General features: G+C 47.1%; 1 protein-coding gene across 7 annotated transcripts in view; it reads left to right on the top strand.

The window, feature by feature from the left end:
• The window catches only part of SSH1 (slingshot protein phosphatase 1), a 58,319-nt gene extending 43,052 nt beyond the window's left edge, over positions 1–15,267 (top strand). For all 7 annotated transcript variants that reach the window (XM_037816992.1, XM_037816993.1, XM_037816995.1 and 4 more), the window contains 6 exons: positions 750–878; positions 3,298–3,344; positions 4,775–4,921; positions 6,989–7,189; positions 9,750–10,320; positions 12,087–15,267. In XM_037816992.1, the coding sequence (XP_037672920.1) occupies positions 750–878; positions 3,298–3,344; positions 4,775–4,921; positions 6,989–7,189; positions 9,750–10,320; positions 12,087–13,361 (2,370 nt within the window). In that variant the 3' untranslated portion in view covers positions 13,362–15,267. The remainder of the gene's footprint in view (positions 1–749; positions 879–3,297; positions 3,345–4,774; positions 4,922–6,988; positions 7,190–9,749; positions 10,321–12,086) is intronic.
• The last annotated feature ends 4,528 nt before the right edge of the window (positions 15,268–19,795 follow it).

A 19,795-nucleotide genomic window follows, 5' to 3' on the forward strand; every position in this document is an offset into this window, starting at 1 on the left:
TTTGCCTCCTTGCACAAAGGCAGCAGGGCTCAGTGGAAAATTTTGCCTCTTACCAGCTATGAGACTTTGGACAAGTTTCCCTGAGCTTCCTCTCTAAGACCTTTTGTGAGAATTCATTAAGATACATTGTTGACTTATTAGCACCCTTTCCTCTTCTCAGCCAGCACCCTGCACCGCGTGCTTTACTTGAGATACAGCAAACTCGTATTTCTCATGATTACTACTTACTAGCAAGTTGTAAACCCTGGGCTGCCCTCCATTGGCCTTTTAATATTTTTCTGGATCACATTTTTCTTTTTTTTCCGTTGCTTCTTATTCGAGGAATGCAATGAATTATAATGACAGCTTTTGCTAGGTGGCTCTAAGAAGATGGAATTAACCATTTTAAAAAGTCATGTATAGTCTTTTTATTGATGAAAAGCAAGATGAAACTGATTTTGGCACTGGTTTTAGCAGTAATATTTGATTGTAAAAGTATAGCTATTTTAAATTCGGTAGAAAAGATCCAAATAATCAAATGTATTATTTGAAATAATAACCCTCCTCCAGGACTTAGAGGCAGAATAGCCTACATTCCCGTGACCCACCAACATACCATGCATGTGTCTAAATGCATGTGTGCTTCCTCTGAAAAAAAGCTCCCCCCTTTTTGGAAAAGAGCCACAGTTCACGTCATGGTTTTAGTTCTTTGGAGGTGGACAACTCTTTTCTTTAACAAATCCTTTTCCCTAATATTTCCCACTCCACAGATACGCAACGAATTAGAGAAGCAGATGAACTGTAACTTGAAAGAATTCAAGGAATTCATAGACAACGAGATGCTCCTTATCTTGGGACAAATGGACAAGCCCTCCCTTATCTTCGATCATCTTTATCTCGTAAGGCACGGCACATGGCGGTATCTGGTTTGGGGGGCATAAACCAGACGTTGATTGTTTGGGGCTTGCAGCAAGGCAGAGAGGGAAAGCAGGCCCAGAACTTGAGTTCCTGGAGGCCTCAATCCTGGAGGCACTTAAGGGAGTTCCCCTCTTTGACCCTTTCTCTGGCCTCGCAGCCTCCTGGTCTGCTCTCAAACCAGATGTTTGAGATGAGGCTCCCAGCTGAGCTGTGGTGAGTTACTTGAAAGCTGTTTGGCACAGTCCACTGGCAGCTGTTTTCAGACTCTCAGAACCCTTTGTCGTCTTTGGTTCCTAACACGTAGGCCCCATCCACTTATCTCCAAATGGTTTGTGAGCTAAAAAAGCCCCAAGTTCTTAAGGGGAGCCTACTCACCAGACCCCAGAATTAGGCTTCGCCACGCCGAGATGTGAGAAACAACAGGGAAGACCCCGTGAACAAATGAAATGTAGCTCCCCATGCCCCGTGTGTGTCCTGGAAGCCACTCCCAATGGCTCGTGCCAGAACCCACTGCAGAAACCAGCCTCGGCAGTCATAAAAGCTAGGGGGTGGCTGCCCTGATTGTCCTAACTACCCTCCATCTCTTGCTCAGATTTTGTCAATGCAACAAATCTCCGTAGAAGGCAACTGGCACGTTTTTCAAATTCAGAGAGACACTAAAGAGGAAGGCACGTTTAGAAAATTAGAAGAGGCAGCGTGGTGTAATGAAAATCATGTAATGAAAATCAGACCCACCAGGCCTGACTCCCCGTCTCTCATTGAGCAAGTCTCTTTGCCTATTTTTGTCTTTGTGCAGTTACTAAGATGCATACTTAAAACACTAAGACCAGTTCCTGTAGGCTCTAAATAAATGCTAACCATTACTATTGGAAGGGAAATTACTTCCTGGGAAAGCTGAGGACTTCTGCTGGCTGCTGAAGACATGAATGATTTTGGTTTCTGTTCGTAGGAAATAATAGTTCTCCAAATGTATAGATCATTATATATCTTTAAAATGTATATAAATAAATGGATTTCGCGCCGGGGAGCATCGGGCAGTGATCTACCTCGGCAGTAGATTATTTTTCCTGCTGAAGGCACTGCCCTCCTGTCTCTCTCCACTAGGGGGCGGTCATGGCAAGAAGGACACACAGCCTTAGTGGCGCTTTCCTGCTTTCCTTATTTTTTTGGTGTGGTTTGGTGCTTTATGTCACTTTTTCCATGAGAGATACTAAAGGAATTTTTATGTTTGAGCCTCTCCCTCAAACACGAAAATCCAGTTAGGGCCTACAGATGTCCAGCTCAGAGTCCTGAGGTTATCTGCCTCTTGGGAAAGGAAGTTTGTAGCAAGACTGGATATGTCCTTTTGCTCCTTGCAAACTCTGTGTCATTTGCATTTATTTACTAAGCAGAAAGCGACAATTTTTCCTTCGTTTTTTTCCCCTCCTTCCTTGTTCTTTAAGTGCTCAGAATTGGAGGATTTGTTTTATACTGATACCGTTTAAAAATTGTTCGGTTAAAACATGTAGAAAGCTTGGAAATATAAATAGGTCTAAAGAAGAAAATAAAGTACATCCCCAATCCTACAAATCCAGAGGTAGTCACTGTTAACATTTTGGTCGATTGATTTTTCCATCTTTTCTCTTTTGTACCCATATATAGCTGTTTCTTAAGAAAGGGAAAAAAGAAAGGAAAGAATTGTACTGGTTATGTAGTTTTCTGTCCTGCCTTTTTTCTATTTTTATTTTTTTCCCATTATATGGTGTTTCCCCATGCCATTAAATATTCTCCAAATGTATGACTTATTTTAATAGCTCCATCATATGGATCTGTCATAATTTATTTTACTAATTTCCTCTTGCTGGACCTTTCGGTTCCCAATGTTCTGTTACCGCAAAGAACCGTAAATATCCTTGTACGTAAATCTCTGCATGAATTCTGATTATTTCCTTAGGATAGCTCTTTGCAAATGGAATTATTGAGTCAGAGGGTGTGAACCTTTTTAATATTGCCAAAATGCTTCCCAGAAAAGGTATAATGATTCTTGCTCTAATTAGTGATGTGTGAAAGTACCTCTTTCCTGAGAGGGAGGCTGTTGGCCATTTTGCCTCTGGGTACAAGATCACTTTGGAATCTTCGGAAAGGAAGTGGTGAGATAGGGAGCAGGCTTTCCTGGACTTTCCCTTTCCCTAAGGCCAAGGGGCCAGGGAGGGCCCATTCTCTTCCCTCCCTCCTTGTCCCACATGCTGATGGTGCCGGGAATAACCTCTGGAACCCCACCTTGCTTCCAGCCTCTTTCAGCCAAGAGGCTGGGAAATAACTTCTCACCGTCAGGGCTAGGGCCAAGCCTGCCTCCCGTGTGCAGCTCTGAGGCCGACATGTGACACTCACTCACGGGGGTTTGTGTGATCTGTCCCCCAGGGCTCTGAATGGAATGCATCCAATCTGGAGGAACTGCAGGGCTCAGGGTGAGTCTGCTCCCCTCGTCTCCCCTCGTACTTCCAGACGGCTTAGAAACGCACAGCCTTGCCAAAGTGGAGCGCTGGTGCTGCCCATCTCTAATTGCCCGCACCCGGGTCTCTGGAGTGGCTGCCGGGGCCGATTTGCATAGCTAAGCAGATGGGCTCCAAAATGCCACACGCTGAATAATTCATGGGGTTTAGATTTTACTGGGGTTTTGTGTGATTGTGTGCATCAGGGAGAACATTTCTAAATCGCACTCAAACGGGATAGGACAGGCTCTGAGTTCCTTCCCACCGCCTCACCGCCCTGCAGGGATGCTGAGAATCCGAGCTCGGACACGCTCGTCAGGCTGTCCTTTTGCAGTGAACAACTCTGCTCTCTGTACCACTCCTGGTTCTATCTGATTTTGTGCTTTGGGGCCTGGTGGGAATCTTGCAGCTAAAGATTTGGTACTGGCCAGGAACATATGCCTGTCTTAGTCTGTGGACCTGAAATGCTCAGCAGCAGGGGAAAAAAAAATGTTTAAATCTAGACCTTCAAGAACAGATGCCTGGACATTTAAAAAAAACAAAACAAAACAGCACAGCCACAAAATCACCATTCTGTGGATCTGACATGATGGCATTCTTGAATTACTGCATTTAAAAACAAGACTAAACAAATCTTAAAATATATCTGTAGAGCTACTGGCTATGATGTGTTCTTTCAACAGATACTATTTCTTAAAATGTAGGGCAGTGAAACTACATATGATTTCCATCTTGCTAGGAATGAATAGTGATTTTTAAGGCTATTTTAAAAACATTTATAAGTATTCTTATACGGAATCTATTTGCGATACTTTCTAACTCCTGAAATTATTGTAGTCTTCTGAAAATAGTATTAGTTCAGCTTAGGGAAATACAGAACTGGGCTTAAGAGACCCTCTCAAGTATTTATTCATTTATTTACATCCTTAAAGAATGTAAACAATATTTATGTCCCAAGGACATAAATAATAGATAAATTCTACTTTTTAACAATTTAAAAGTGGAAACCTTGTTTTTTTCTTTCTAAAGCTTCTGTATACTCACAATAGTTATGAATTTTGAAGCTTTAAAGAGTTTAGAGATTTATTTAAGTAATACATCTATTTAGCTGTCACAGTTAACATTGCTTGGCAATGTTGTAAATGGGTTTTTCTTTGTGTAAGTTTTTAATAAAGAAATTTATTTTCGTATAAATATAATATAGTCTCATCATATAGAGTAGAAAATATATTTTTTTTAAATTACCACTAAGCAAAAACAAACATGCCACCACAAACATATACCCTTTATTAATATTTTGACCTATTTAGTTTTTTTTCCTCTGCCCCGTCTTTTGTTACTTCAGGTTCCATTAGTCCCTCCTTCCGATTCTCCAAATGTGTTTTTTAACTTTCTTCTCATTGCAGTGTTGACTACATTTTAAATGTAACTAGAGAAATAGATAATTTTTTTCCGGGCTTATTTGCATATCATAACATCAGAGTCTACGACGAAGAGACGACAGACCTCCTGGCCCACTGGAATGAAGCTTACCACTTTATAAACAAGGCGAAGTAAGTGGACAGAGAAACTAAAGAAACAGGTCAGGTGGGCAGAGGTTAGCCAACCCGGACCCAGAGCCTGCTGACTTCAAGAGGCTTTGCCATCTCATCGTCCTTTGGCCTTAGGTCATGGACCCCAAGCACCAAAGGGGAAAGGAAACATTGGTCTTTTCCTAATGGTGGCCCTAAGGAGCTAGTTCTCTCCCACCTATTCTTTTTTTTTTTTTTTAATTCAGTTTTATTGAGATATATTCACATACCATACAATCATCCATGGTGTACAATCAACTGTTCACAGTACCATCATACAGTTGTGCATTCATCACCCCAATCCATTTTTGAACATTTTCCTTATACCAGAAAGAGTAAAAATAGGAATAAAAAATATAAGTAAAAAAGAACACCCAAATCATCCCCCCATCCCACCCTATTTTTCATTTAGTTTTTGTCCCTGTTTTTCTACTCATCCATCCATACACTGGATAAGGGGAATGCGATCCACAAGGTTTTCACAGTCACACTGTCACTCCTTGTAAGCTACATTGTTATAGAATTATTGCAGTTTGATAGTTTCAGGTATTTACTTCTAGCTCTTGCAGTACATTAAAACCTAAAAAGGGTTATCTAGTGCATAAGAGTGCCCACCAGAGTGACCTCTTGACTCCATTTGGAATCTCTCAGCCACTGAAGCTTTATTTCATTTCATTTCGCATCCCCCTTTTGGTCAAGAAGATGTTCTCAGTCCCACACTGCTGGGTCCAGATTCATCCCCGGGAGTCATATTCTGCATTGCCAGGGAGATTTACACCCCTGCCTCCCACCTATTCTTGATCGTGAATTCGACCCGTGTCTCCACCAGCCCTGGTTCCAGGCAAGGAGCCGACCAAGTGGATCTCCTGGAGCTATATCCCTAGGGAGTGACTGACCCAAAGAAGGGGCCAGGGCACTTAGAGCACCTTTGGGCCACTTTCCCAAGAGAAACCTGCTCAGACAAGCGCCCTGGGCTCACGCTTCTTTCTCCACCTAAATTAGTGCCATTTCCTATTCAGCTAAAACAGCCGGAACTGTCAGAGAACATGTCCACCCCAGCCCCTGAGCCCGTCACCAGTTTCACCCATCTTTTATCCTCACATTACTCTCTCACGGAACAGTTCTGTTTTATTGAAGTCAGAAAGAGAAAGAGTTAAACTCTTTGAGATGCCATTAGGAAAAACACCGTCTTCTGTGTTGACCCACACTTGCTCCCCCAAGTCAAAGTGACATAATGTGTCCTTACCAAATCTTAGTTCTCTGTTCTCCCAGGGGACAGAGTCAGGGCTCCTTGGATGGAGACTTCACACCAGCACTCAGAAAAAAGCGGGCGTGGGAAGGAATTTTGAGTACAGGATGTAGGAACCTGGAGCCTGCTCCTACCTGCGGACAGTCTGTTTCTAGCACAGACAAGCAAGCTGCAGGTTCTAGCCTAGTGTTGCTTTCCCTCCTATTCTTGAGCAAGTGATGCTTAGACACACACTGTTATCTGTGAAATCAGCCATGCCAGGGCCAGTTCCGCCTTCTTACAAATAGCAGCTCCATCTCCTTCCACCCTTTTCTCTCTTAGCTGGAGTGGAGAATACGGCCATCCTCTGCTCCAGCTCCTTGACCTCCTGCCTGACAAGCATCTTTGCTCTCCCAGGGGCCTTAAAGCTCTCGGGTCTGCTGTAGCAGCAGAGCAGCTTTTGCAGAAATCTCTTTAGCCACCCAGTTGCTTCTCAGCAAAAGGTTTTTTGGTCCAGCCTGCCCCAAAGAAGACTCCCACTTTGTCCCTGAAGGCAGCCCATTTTTAGAGCTATCCTGGCAAAACTGGGGTAGGAAAGGCCGGGTTTATTTTGATTTCCCATTGTGTGCTAATTGATTTTCCAGTCAAGTTATTTCCTTTAGAGGGTGTGTGAGCATCTGTTCCACAAACATTAGGACATCGGAGGATTTGGGCAGTGAGATAACATCAAGGTTTTAAAAAAAACTGATTAGGTAAAACTAATGAGAATGAAATTGTTTGAAGTTCTTAAACTCTTAATTTCTATCCTCCCACCCCCGCAGGAGGAATCATTCCAAGTGCCTGGTGCATTGCAAAATGGGTGTCAGTCGATCCGCATCCACTGTCATAGCTTATGCGATGAAGGAGTTTGGCTGGCCCCTGGAGAAGGCCTATAACTACGTGAAGCAAAAGCGCAGCATCACGCGCCCCAACGCGGGGTTTATGAGGCAGCTGTCTGAGTATGAAGGCATCTTGGACGCAAGGTGGGTGACCGTCTGGAGAGAAGGGCTGGCAGAGGCGAGCCCAAGAAGCCCTGCCCCCGACACCAGCCCTCGGCGTCCCGAGCCTGCCACCGTGCAGCCTGGCAGTGGCTTCTGCAGCTCAAGTCCTGCCTCCTGGGGAGAGCCAGTTTGAGAAAAACAGCTATTGTTTGGGGTTTGATTAAGTGGTTTCCAGGAGGGATGTTTTGATTTTGTTGGCGCGCACATAAGGCTTGTCTTGCTTCTGGAGGGAATGGTGCCTGGTTCCTAAGCCAGGGCCAGGCCTTGTGTGCACCATGGGCGTGGGCACCTCCCCTCCGTTCCTCGAGGGTCCCCTTTGTGCCAGGCCCTGTGTGCAAACTCCGCTGCAGGACACTGCAGGGCACACACAGGGACTGCGGGGGCAGCCCGACCTGGCCCCACCACCTACCAGCTGTGCAATGCCAGCAGGCTCATCAGTCTCCCCGAGCCGCAGTTTCCTCTTCCACGTTAAGAATTATAAGACTCATCTAAAGGTCATTGTGCAGTTTGCATGACTAATGCACACTTTTAACTTTACAGATGGCACAGGGCAAAAACTCAGTAAACAACAGAGCTTGTTTTTTGAAATCTCTAATCCCCACTGTATTAGTCAGGGTTCTCTAGGGAGACAGAACCAACAGGAGATATCTGTGAACGTGAGATTTTATAAAAGTGTCTGGCACAACCGTGGGGATGCACGTGTCCAAATTCCGAAGGGCAGGCCAGAAGCTGGCAACTCTGATGAAAGTCTTCGATGAACTCCCCAGGAGAGGCTGGCTGGTTGAAGAAGAAACGAAAGTTCTCTTTTCTCCCTTAAGTCTTCAACTGATTGGATTAAATCCAGTTGATTGAATTCTCTAATTGTGGGAGACACTCCCTTACTTGATCATAGATGTAATCAGCCACGGATGTGGTTAACTGACTGATGATTTAATAAACCAGCCTTCTGGTTTATTAGTCAGCCACGAAGTGTCCTTCCAGTAATAATAGGTCAGTGCTTGCTTGACCACACACCTGGGCACCATCACCTGGCCATGTGGACACATGAACCCAACCGTCACACCCACCCAAATAAAAATGTGCAAAGTAGAGATTCTCCCCCTTTTATAGATAAGGAATTGAGACTGGGAGATTGATTTGTCTGACATCCCTCAGCCAGTGGACGGCAGAGGGGAGACGTGCAGCCAGGGCTGTCTGCCTCCAGGGCAGGGAGCGCCTGATCCACGGAGGCCCCTAAATTATCCTGTTGCCACGGTGAGGGCCTCCAGTGACCCCGGGTGGGTCCCCACTGTGATTCCAGCACATACCAGGCTCTCCATTGGAAGCCAGTCTCTCGGGACTCACTTTTCCCCCCTTTCCCATTCTGTTTAGTCTGTGGACAAAAAATTGAGCCTCTCTGGTTTATGTCTGGAAGGAAGCCACAGGCAAAGTCCACCCTACCCTGCCTGTTGGCTTCTTGGCCAAGTTTGAGAAAGCAGGAGTCCGGAAAACAGCTCTGGCCATCTCCAAAGTCCTTCCCTATCACCCAGAGAGTGGCTGGACAGATCCCCACTCAGGGCAAGGAGAAGGAAGATGCAACCTGCTCTCCTCTCCCTTAGCTGACAGCCGCTAGCCGCCATCCATGCCAGGCTTTCCTGGCTGGATTCAAAGCAGCACAGCTTTGACCTTGAATTGCAGCCCAAACCCAGGGCACTCTTGGTCTTGCCTGGAACATGCCCACAGGACAAAGAGCAAATCACCGTGATACTCCCCGTGCATTGGAGAACAACAGCAAATCCTTAATTCACGCTGTACTTTTTTACTTTTCTCTGCCTTGTCTCACTTAACCCACACAACCCCATGTGGTGTGTTACTCCAGATAAGGTTCACGGAGGTGACTTATTTTCCTTATTTCATTATAAGACCGTTTTCTGTTTTTTTTTACAGCCCTATGTTTCAAAAATATATTATAAAAACAATACCACAGTATTAGAAAGATGTTTTTAAAACTGGCTCCTATAATCGCTTCAACCTATAAATTTTCACTTTTCTGGGATCTTCCGAACGTTACACTCATGTACTGTGTGTGTTTACATTGTTATAATAGCATATGTGTATTTGTACGTCCTCTTTGCTTTGATCTCCATAACTTGCTTACAGTATGGCTAGAAGAGGATTATTATTCTCATCTGAGAGATAGAGAAATGGAGAGATGGAACGTGGGCGACGTGCCGAGGGTCCCTGAATAAGGTGGGACTAATGCACGGGGACGCAGAATTTTAAGTTTAGACTCTGTTCACGCAGCTGCCGCATCATCGTAACACAACCAGAGAGTCATTCAAGGCTTCTTGTAGGAGCCACGACGACTTGGGGGTCCCAGAGCTGTTTCTTTCCTCCTTGTCTTTCTCAGGAACAAGTGAGAAGAGAGAGGCTCTACCTCCGCAGGCCATAGGTCCTGTGCCTGGGACCGTCCCTTTCCTTGCTCACTCCCACCCCTCTTCCCAAATCTCTGGGCACTGCACTTCTCTGCTAACCTTCCCCCCCCTGCCCTTCTTCCCCGTAGCAAACAACGGCACAACAGGCTGTGGCGCCAGCAGACAGACAGCAGCCTCCCGCAGGCTGCAGATGACCCCACAGGGCCCGGGGACTTCTTGCCGGAGAGCCTGGATGGCACCCTGGATGCCCAGCTCCCCGGGCCGGACGCCACCACCCACCCCGGGTTCCCAGGCAGCAGGGCCCCAGAAGGGCCCGCCTCTCCCTGCTGCTTCCAGCCTCTCCCAGACCCCCTCCTGCCTTCCCCCGACGACGAGGACACTGGCAGCTTGGTCCAGCTCGAGGACCTCGAAAGGGTTGCTCTCTTGGTGGAAGCCACCCAGCCAGCAGAGGCGCCCGTGCCAGCCAGGCATCCCCAGGAAGGTTCTGGACTCCGTGAGAAGGAAGTGAAGAAGAGACCTGAGTTTGGGATCCCGAAAGCCCCCAGCAGCTCCTTGCCCCCGGTGGAGGAGATGGAAAGGGAGGAGGGCCCGGGAGCAGGGAGATGGGGGCGGCCCTCAGCCCAGCTCGACAAAAACCTGCTCAACCGGGAAAACCTGAATAACAACAACAGCAAGAGGAGCTGTCCCGACGACTTCGAGGTAGGCACGGAACCTGCGTGGGGGGCAACACACACCTCACTTCCATCCCACCCTGCAGAAGAGCCCCCCATAACCCTGCCTGCCACCATGCAGTTCTTTCTCCAGCAGTGGCTCATTTCCGAGAGCGATTCTGCAGGCAGATAGGAAGGTAGAATGTACGTATACAGGGAGCTGCAAGGGATCCCACCAGTGTCCTGGGTGCTGTCGGCTCCCCAGCGGCCCCACTCACATCTCGGGCAGCATTGCCAACTCTGGCTTTTCTATTTTATTATGTAAAAACGTAAAATGTCTGACTTCCAACTTCAGCATTTATCAGTATACGTCTCTTATTTCCTTTCACCCCCATCCACTTCCCCATACCCTGGATTACTTTGAAACAAATCCCAGATGTATCATTTTATTCATAAATATTTCAGTATGTAGCATAACTAAAACACCATCACGACCTTTAAAAATGAACAATTCCTCAACATCATCAAATATCTAATCTCCTAACTCGGATTCTAATGCTTAACTCCGTCGGTTTCTTACGGCTGTCATATTGGGTGGATTATCTGCAACTAGATTTTATCCTCAGCCTGGGTGTCTCAGAAAATCCTGGTTCTAGCCGGCTTTTCCTGTCCCTCCATCAGTCGGAAGTGGACCCACCAGCCCACAGGGCCTTGGGCAAGGAGCTTTGTGTCCGCTGGCCTCGCCCTGCCCATCTCACGGGGTAGCTTTGATTCTCAAGTGAGAGCACTTAAAAATCTGGCAATTGAATAGAAAGTGGGTTTGTTACTATTATGTTACACTGCAAACAGGGAAGTTAAATCCTCCAGTACTGGACTGGCCCAAGCCTTCTTACCTCGAGGGACCCATGTTTGCTCTGCTGATGGTGTCACCCGAGCCTCACCTGGCAGGGAGACGTCACTCTGAGACACCTACAGCCATCAGCCCTTTGCCAGGAAGGCTTTGTTTTAGACCAGCTTAGGAATCTCAAAACCAAATAACTCCCAGAGAGAGTTGGCTCCCCTCCTGCCTCTCCATCCTCGCTCTCACAGCCCAGAAAGCAGCTTAGTGACTGGTCCACGAGGGATGGGCACCGTCGAGCTGCCCGTCAAAAAGGCAGGGATGTAGAGACACGCTCACTCAGGCCCCCATGCCCACAAGGCAGGTTGCTTTTCCTTGGGAAACAGTATCAGCAGATTTCCCACTGGTATATAAAACCCACCTTGGCCCATGCAGATGCCTGCATTTGGGTCTCTCTTGGCGTCTTTTAAAAACCCTTTGCCGTCTCTCTCACAAAAACCACAGTAAGATCCCGGCTCTTTGGAGCTGTGCTATGTGCACGCTAGACAGGAAAGGTTGTTTTCTGGCTACAAGTTCCCTAAATGCAAATTCTTTCTGAAAAGGAAAGAAAGGGAGGGGCACCCACTGTGCCAAAAAACATTATCTCATGTAATTCTCACATTGCTGCAAGGTGGGAGCTGTTACCCCTGTTTTCCTGATGAGATTGCAGCTCAAGATGGGGTCACACGGAGCAGGGCAGAGGCAGGCTGGAGAGGGGAGGTCTTTGGGGCCCTGCTCCCGACCGTTGCTGGCTGTGTGGCTGGGGTGCCAGGATCTTGGGCACTTAGCTCCTGGAAAGCCCGCGTGGGCATCTCTAACTCATCTCTAGCTCCATTATTCATAGTCAAGCAGGTTCTTAAAGGTGTCCATGCCCCCCCTTATATGTTTTGGTTTGTGGCTTATTCCTGCACTCTCACGGTATTCTTGTCCCCTTTCAGCATGATGCTATTTTTGGGATCCTTAACAAAGTGAAGCCTTCCTACAAATCCTGTGCCGACTGCATGTACCCTATGACCAGCGGGGCTCCTGAGGCCTTCGGGGAGCAGAGTGAGACCCCGAGCGTGCCCGCTATCTGCACCCAGCCAGCCTTCCTGCCCCACCTCACAACCTCCCCCATGGCCCACACGTCCAGCAGGTCCCGAGCTTTGGAGAAGCTGGCCTCTGGCCCAACCGAAGCTCCCCAGTTTCTACCACCAGCAGGCTCCAGGAGGCCAGACACCAGTAGCTCTGTCCCTGGCTCTGGCTCTGGATCTGGGATTGCCTCAGAGCCACCAGCTAGCCTTCTGGAACCTTCCAGAGAGCCCCAAAAAGTCCTGCCAAAGCCCCTCCTTTTGAAGAATTCTCACTGTGATAAGAGCCCTCCCAGCATGGAAGTAGTGAAAGAAGAGGTGCTCGCCAAGAAAGACTCGAAGCCAGCTAAGGACCTGCGGCTTCTGTTCACTAAAGAATCCGAGAAACCCACACCCAACAGCTACTTGATGCAGCACCAGGAATCCATCATCCAGCTGCAAAAGGCAGGCTTGGTTCGCAAGCACACCAAAGAGCTAGAAAGATTAAAGAGCAGGCCGGCAGATGCGGCATCGCCCTTCAGAGACGGCATCACCAGCAGGCTAGAGGCCAGCATACCCGAAGAAAACCAGGGTCTGGTCCCCTTCCATCCGTGGGGGGCCCCTCCAGGTTTGCCCAGCCAAGCAGGGATTGATGAGAAATCAGAGGCTGCCCCCGCTCCATCAGAAGGCACCTCTCTCAAGAGCCCCAGTCCCTTCCTCTGCCGCCTGGATCACACCAGTAATTTCTCAAAAGATTTCCTGAAGACCATCTGCTACACTCCCACCTCATCCTCCATGAGCTCCAACCTCACCCGGAGCTCCAGCAGCGACAGCATCCACAGCGTCCGAGGGAAGCCAGGCCTGGTAAAGCAGCGGACCCAGGAGATCGAGACTCGGCTCCGGCTGGCGGGCCTCACCGTCTCCTCCCCGCTGAAGCGCTCACACTCCCTGGCCAAGCTCGGAAGTCTCAACTTCTCGACAGAAGACCTGTCCGTTGAGGTTGACCCGTCCACCATCGCCGACCCCCAGGACGCCAAGCTAAGCGAGGCTTCCTTCCTGCACGAGGCCCGCTCAACACCAAGGAACCCCATCGCAACCTCTAAACTGTCAGGGAAACCCACCCCAGGAAACTTGAAAAGCCCCTCAGGGGCGAGCAAAAGCTGACCCGCTTTTTACCATGTCTGGACTTCGATTTTCATATGGGCCTACCCTTCGTTTCGCTGTGGATTTCGGCCAGCCCCTCATATCTTGCCTTCTCTTAAACAGTCGTGATACAGAGGAGGAGAAACGACAAAAATAACAAACACGCAGCACAAAAATTGAAAGGGGAGATTGCGGTTGGGTGGTGTGGGACTGCCGGAGGCTCGGGCGGTAGACGTAGAACTCTTAACTCTCAAGTCGTGTTTCTCCGAGAAGAATTGTGTCTGAAGGAGAGTGTGTACAGAGACGCACACACATCACAAATCTTAACATTTGCAAAATGAAAAATAAGAGTTGCAGTGATGACATCACCAACGTGGCACACGTCCTAGCTCATTCAGGCCCTTTTGGGAAAACTCTTGGATGGCCACATCAGTCCTACCTCTGTTCTTGCCGTGCTTTTTATTTTGAAAACACAATAATGACCAAGGCTTGTTCCAGGGAATAATGCTGTGTCAGGGTCCCCCCCCCCCCAAAAAAAACAATTTTTTGGTTGGGACCCCAAAAAAGGGTTTAGACTTGGCCGCACCAAGCCCTGCTTAGGTGAAGCCAGATGAAAGCACTGGGCACTGTGGTTGAGCTAACTGCCACGTGGCAGTCGGCGGTCCTGGTTTTATTGTTTTGCAGCTGGGTGGTACGTGTTTGGCGGGCACTGGGGTAAGGTGGGGGAAACATGTATGCGATGTTCTCGGTTGTTGCTAAGGGTGAAGTTTAAATTGCCCCAGTATGGGGGAAGGACCCACAAAGCGTTATTGAGCCTCATCTGCTACTGAACCGAGCAAGGCTGGGGTTGGGTCTCGGAAGCATTGGCGTGTGGCAGGGCGTCCTGCAGTAGCCCTGGCACTCAGATGCACTAAGCCCTCCTATTTACATTTGGGGGCGGAAAGGGAGATTTCAGCAGTAAGAAACCATCAGCCCCTCTGCAGGAGCAACTTGGCGGCAGCTTCTCCGAGAGAAATGAGACCTTTGAAAAGTTTCACAGATGTTTACAGTTTCCCCTTCCTGAAGTGCAAACACTGCTTCCCGTTTCTCTGATTCTTCCTAGCGGCTGTGCTGGAGTAAAGGAGGGATCTGGGGCCGAGCCTCGGCTCTGGGTGTAGCTTCCATAAGAACCAAGTGAGCTTGGCAAGTCACGCTGCCATGCACCCTAGACTTGAATTGAGGGACGTATCTGGTGTCAGTCACCCAGACACAATGTCAAGATATTCTTGAGAGAGAAAAAGCTTGGTAGACAGGCAGAAAGGTTTAATTTGGGGGTCGTCAGACTATAGCATGCGGCTCCATGAGCTAAGAATGGTTTTTACATTTTTAAGAGATTGTAAAATAAATACATAAAATTAATATGCACCAGAGGCTACAGGTAATCTGCAAAGCTGAAGATATTTACTGTCTGGCCCTTTCAAATAAAGTTTGCCGAACCCTGGGTTTTGACAACACAGGGCTGGCTACCTGTAGCCCTCCAGGAAGGAACTGGGCAAATTTGAAGATCCCCTGTGCCTCTGAGACACCTCAGGCCAAACCCCTCCCTCTTGCCCACCCAGGGCGTGCCAGCCCACCCCCAGCCTGTCTTGTGCGGATGAACTAGCTGTATCTGTGAAGGCAAACTGCTGGCTGAAGCTTGTCCACAATTACATCTTGCCCTCAGCTGGGTCAGTCAGATTATTTCAGTGAAACCAGAAAGCCTTCCAGGGCCAGTCAGATCCTGAGAGAGGGTGAATGAGCTGTCATTGCATGATGGTCTGAACTGAACCCCCAAATGCAGCCAGTCTGTGGAGCACCCCAGCAGGGTCTCTGGAACAAGCTTAGTTCACATTTCAACTAGTGGGTAGAGGTTTTGCAAAAAAAAAAAAAAAAAAAAAAAAACAACACACAAAAACTGTCCCGGACTTTTTTTCTCCCTGACCTTATTCTTTTTAAAAACAGGCATTATTTTACTTTACAGGAAAAATCACCTTGAAAGGTGATTGCCCACTCATTCCTGAAAACCCTGTGGCTTCCCCCCATCCTCAGCCAACAAAAGCATATTCTCAAAGAAATATCAACTTCAATATGTTTTGCCAAATTAAATTTCATGTGGTAGATCAATTTTTGTGTCAAAATAAGCTTTTAAATTTGGTGATGACACACTTAAGTTTTTTTTCAACCATGTCTGAGAGTGATATATTTTTGCGAACTTTAATTTTGAAAGCCATATATATATATATATATATATATTTTTTTTTTTTTTTTTTTTTTTTTTTTAATGCAGTTAAAAGGGGGCAGAAGGTAAAGGATTACAAATACATGTGATTCCATGGCTTCTGACAAACTTACCCACTAGTTTTTGGAAGCAGAGCTGGTATGTCCACATCTAAACAGGCCAGTGCCCAAACCCCCAGCTTCAGAGCCTCAGAAGTGTTCTTGATTTGACATCTAACAGTCTGGCATGGAGAAAAGGATAAAGATTTTTCTCCAAGACCCAAATCAGTAGCTTGTAAACATACGGCAAATTGCTATTTAAAATGACAAGCGTAATTCTAGGCTTGGGGTCCCCCTTGGCAAACAGGATCACACTGGTCTCTGAAAAGAAAATTCTGCTCCCTAAGATGTGCCAGATCTTGATGGATACTGTATGCCACCTTAGCCAATGGAGGAAATTCCCAGAATAAAAGCGGCACAAGTGTTTGGAGAGGTGGCAGAGATTTATGCTGTGAAAGCCATTGATTTGGGGGACTGCCATTTTCATTGAATGTTGAATTAGGAGAAAAGGAAAATGATCTAAATCAAGTTTGATACTGTGCACATTCCACTGCATTTCATCTTCCACCTCACCTTTCCGTCACTTTCACTGTAATTCATATGACATGCCAAAAGCTAGACTGGAGTTTTCTAGATCTTCATCTTTCATTGATACAGCTCACCCCAACCTGTCTCTCTTGCAGTATGGAATAGCTGCCTATGCCAAATTTTAACTATAAGGGGAACCTGTCACAGAGAGAGGAAAAATGAGGCAGCCCTCTTATCGTAATTTGACAATGCCAGTTTCCACTTCTTGGTCTCATAGCTGCTTACCAACCTTCTAGAAATGTCCCTGGTTGCATGAACTTCTCAAGAATGAGGTTTCTTTCTCTTTAGATTTCCTGCCTCCTTATTCTCGGGGCAGGAACCCTTGCACCCCCTGGGCTCTCTCACACAGCTCACTGCTGGGTGGCAAGCCCCTCTCCATGGCACCCTGTTTCCCAAGCATGCCAGTTACAAACAGGGTGCACACAGATGTCTGCACTGTCCAAGCCTGCCCCGTTCCACTTGTCCTGTCCAGCTAAAGCTCACTCCAGCCCATTCTAAAGCCCTTTCGCCTGCACAAACCCAGAGGAGGCTGCAGGGTGGAGCTGAGCTTGCAAGAGAATTAACCCTTCAGGATAGCCCCATCTCTCTGCACAGGGCTGATCCCAGGAGGTTTGTTCTGCCCGGTGGGAACAATTGCTGCCTCATGTAGTCAGGATCACATAAATAACCTTGTCCGAGATGTCTAAAGAGGGAATTGCTTTCTGTTGGCCGGAAATTCTTTCCGCTGGCTTGAAATGTATACATTTCCCCCAACTCTGTTGTTTGACTTGCCACTTGGCAGGGCATCCCCCAAGCTCACACAACCCAGTGGGAGCAACCACTTCACCTCTGGCAAGAGAGATGTGAGGATCAGGAATTTTGTGGCACCTGGGCAGACTCACCCACGTGCATGCCAAACGAAGGTGGTTGACAACCCAAACACACAGCTACTTGGTGTTTTTTTTTTTTTTTTTTTGTAAGTTCTGCAATTGAATATTTATGTGTCTGAGTTCACTCTGCATATATTTATATTTCAATATATATAACTTGAATCAAATTATCATGTACATCATTTTTTTCACCCACACACATGCTGTGTCACCGTGCTATGAAGCGAATCGGCTTGATCTAGTGGAGTGGTGCTGTCCAGTGCTGCCCTCAGTGGATCTGGCAAGGACGGCCTCGTGTTTTTTTTCTTCAGCCGTTGCTCCCTTAAACAAGAGTCTTTATAATCAGACCACTCTGGGCCTCGCTGCATGAGACGATAGCTGCTTTCTCTCCTCATTTCCTACACTGTAATTATTGTTTGACAATTGAGTGCCTTAATAATAGTTTACAAATACTATGTATTTATGCAAAACTGTTAAACTCTCATCTTTTGTGATTGGATACCTGGTCTTGTCCTTGCTGGTTGACTATTAGGACTCGAGTGGGTGTGCCAACTCTGTATTTGCGTTTATTCTGCTACGCCGGCCGTGCGTCCGTACGTTTCCAAGGCACTGGGTGGAAACTAGCACTGGTAGTTCCTGCAGGCGCGGCGTCCCGTGATGGCCAGTAAAAGAACATCATTTTGTTGGCTGGCCAGCTGAGGGGTGGTGATGTCCAGACTGCCTCTTAACCACAGCCCAGCACCTCACCCAGCCCCCATCACACAGTTGCCCTCTTGTTTAATAGAGATTTTGTTACCCCCTGGCCCACCTTATTTTCCCTCTCTGTTGGTGTCCTGAGCTCTTTTGCAACAAAATGTAGGTACAGTACCCACCCCTTTCCATTCACACCCGGAGCTCCACAAGACGAGTTGCCCTTTGGTTTCCAGAAGCTGCCAAGTAGGTTCCAGCGTATTGCGTTACAATATCAAACTTTTTTTTTATTATATTGTTTTTCTTGTTTTTTTTTTATTATGTATTTAAAAGGCAGTATCTTTTGTACTGTGAATTTGCAGTAGAAGACGCATAATGCACTTTTTTTTTAAACTTCTGTTGGTGTGTATTGTCTATAGTCCTGTGCTTCTGGCGATGAAAATAAACTTTTTCTTTATAAATGCCTGATGAACTTGTATAAAAGGAAACTGCCCCCTTCAGCCATTGCCAGGACGATCTGATGCATCCTTGTCATCGTAATGGCCGGTATTTATTGAGCACCTGCTATTTGCTAAGTCCATGCTTAAAGACCTGGATAAGTTAGTCCCAAATAAAGAACCCAGGGGAAGAAATGTTAGCTCCTCCCAGGGACATGCTTTTTCCTCCTTATTTTGCCAGTAAGGAAGAGCAGGCCCACTTGTAGGTGGTCATTTGTATATCCAAAATACAGTCATCCGCCAGGTTGGGACTTGGAATTTGGGTGGTCTCTCTTCCGCTACAAGTAGGAACTATAAAGCTGGTGCAGCTGGAGGTGTGACCTAGAGAACCACCCCTCCTCCTCACGACACACTTCATGGGAGAGGGGGACTGCAGAAGCTAATTAACTGTCACTGTTGCATTAAAGCTCAGTGGCTGAGCACAGCATTGGTTCTTGTCGTCTCAGGTCACAGTTGACTGCAGGTCAGGCAACCCTTGGCTCTCCTCCATTGGCAACTTGGGAAGCCAGGCTGTTCCCATCTTCTATAATTGTACCATCTCGGAGTTCTTTGCTTCTAGCTGTACAGTCGGGGGAAGACATGGAGGACTCGTGTTTGCTGTAAACTGGGTGCATCTGGGCAAGATGCATCAGTGCTACTCACTTCCAATGAGTGAGACCTACCCACATGGCCCCAACCCAACTGCCAGGGAGGCTGAGAGGTGTTTTAAGGGGGCACTTAGGTATCCGGTGAGCACTGACTGTCCACCACAAATACATTGGTGTGGCCACTATGTTCCAGTGCCTGCAGAGCTAGAAAGTATTTTGTTTAGTTCATCTACAATTGCTGTCTCAACTAGGCACAGGAGACTGATGAATAAACTCGAATACAAGTTTTATTACATTGCAACAAGAATTATAACTGTCGGACCAGATTCCTTTCATTTGCCATTCAGTCCTTTTAGATAAATCTACACATGAAGCCAGATTATTAGAAATTGCTTACTGAGCATGAAGTCAAAGCAAAAGGTTAGTGGGATGATTCTGATGGCTAGCGTTACCAAGCAGTAATAGCCTGAGACAGCCCTCTCTGCAAGAGGCTTTTAAAACTGAAAGACCGAGGGTCACGGTTCAGGCCACTCACTTCCTTGGCAAGCGTGGAGACAGCTAACACATTCTCTTTCCTCTCCAAACTTGAATCCAAGTCTGGGGATGGGGCCCAGCTATCTGTACGTTTCTGGTAGATTCCCTGGGAATTCTGTCAGCCAAGTTTAGAAACCACCAAAGTAATGCGATGCACTTGAGTAGGCTTATGCTTTCCTAGTTAAATCACATTCCACTCATGCTTCTTGGAGACAACACCCATATCACTCTAACAGAATGTGGGTGTTCCCAAAACTTAACCCAATACTCATTTACTCACTAGGACTGTAGGAAAATGTTCCTATAACCGGCTGCATTTACCCTGATTTCATCCTCAGAGTTAATCCCAAGATTGGGGGTGACCCCAGATTACACCTGTGATGGGAGGGTGACAT

The sequence above is a fragment of the Choloepus didactylus genome, chromosome 23, assembly GCF_015220235.1.
Source record: "Choloepus didactylus isolate mChoDid1 chromosome 23, mChoDid1.pri, whole genome shotgun sequence".
In the NCBI taxonomy this organism is placed as follows: domain Eukaryota; kingdom Metazoa; phylum Chordata; class Mammalia; order Pilosa; family Megalonychidae; genus Choloepus; species Choloepus didactylus.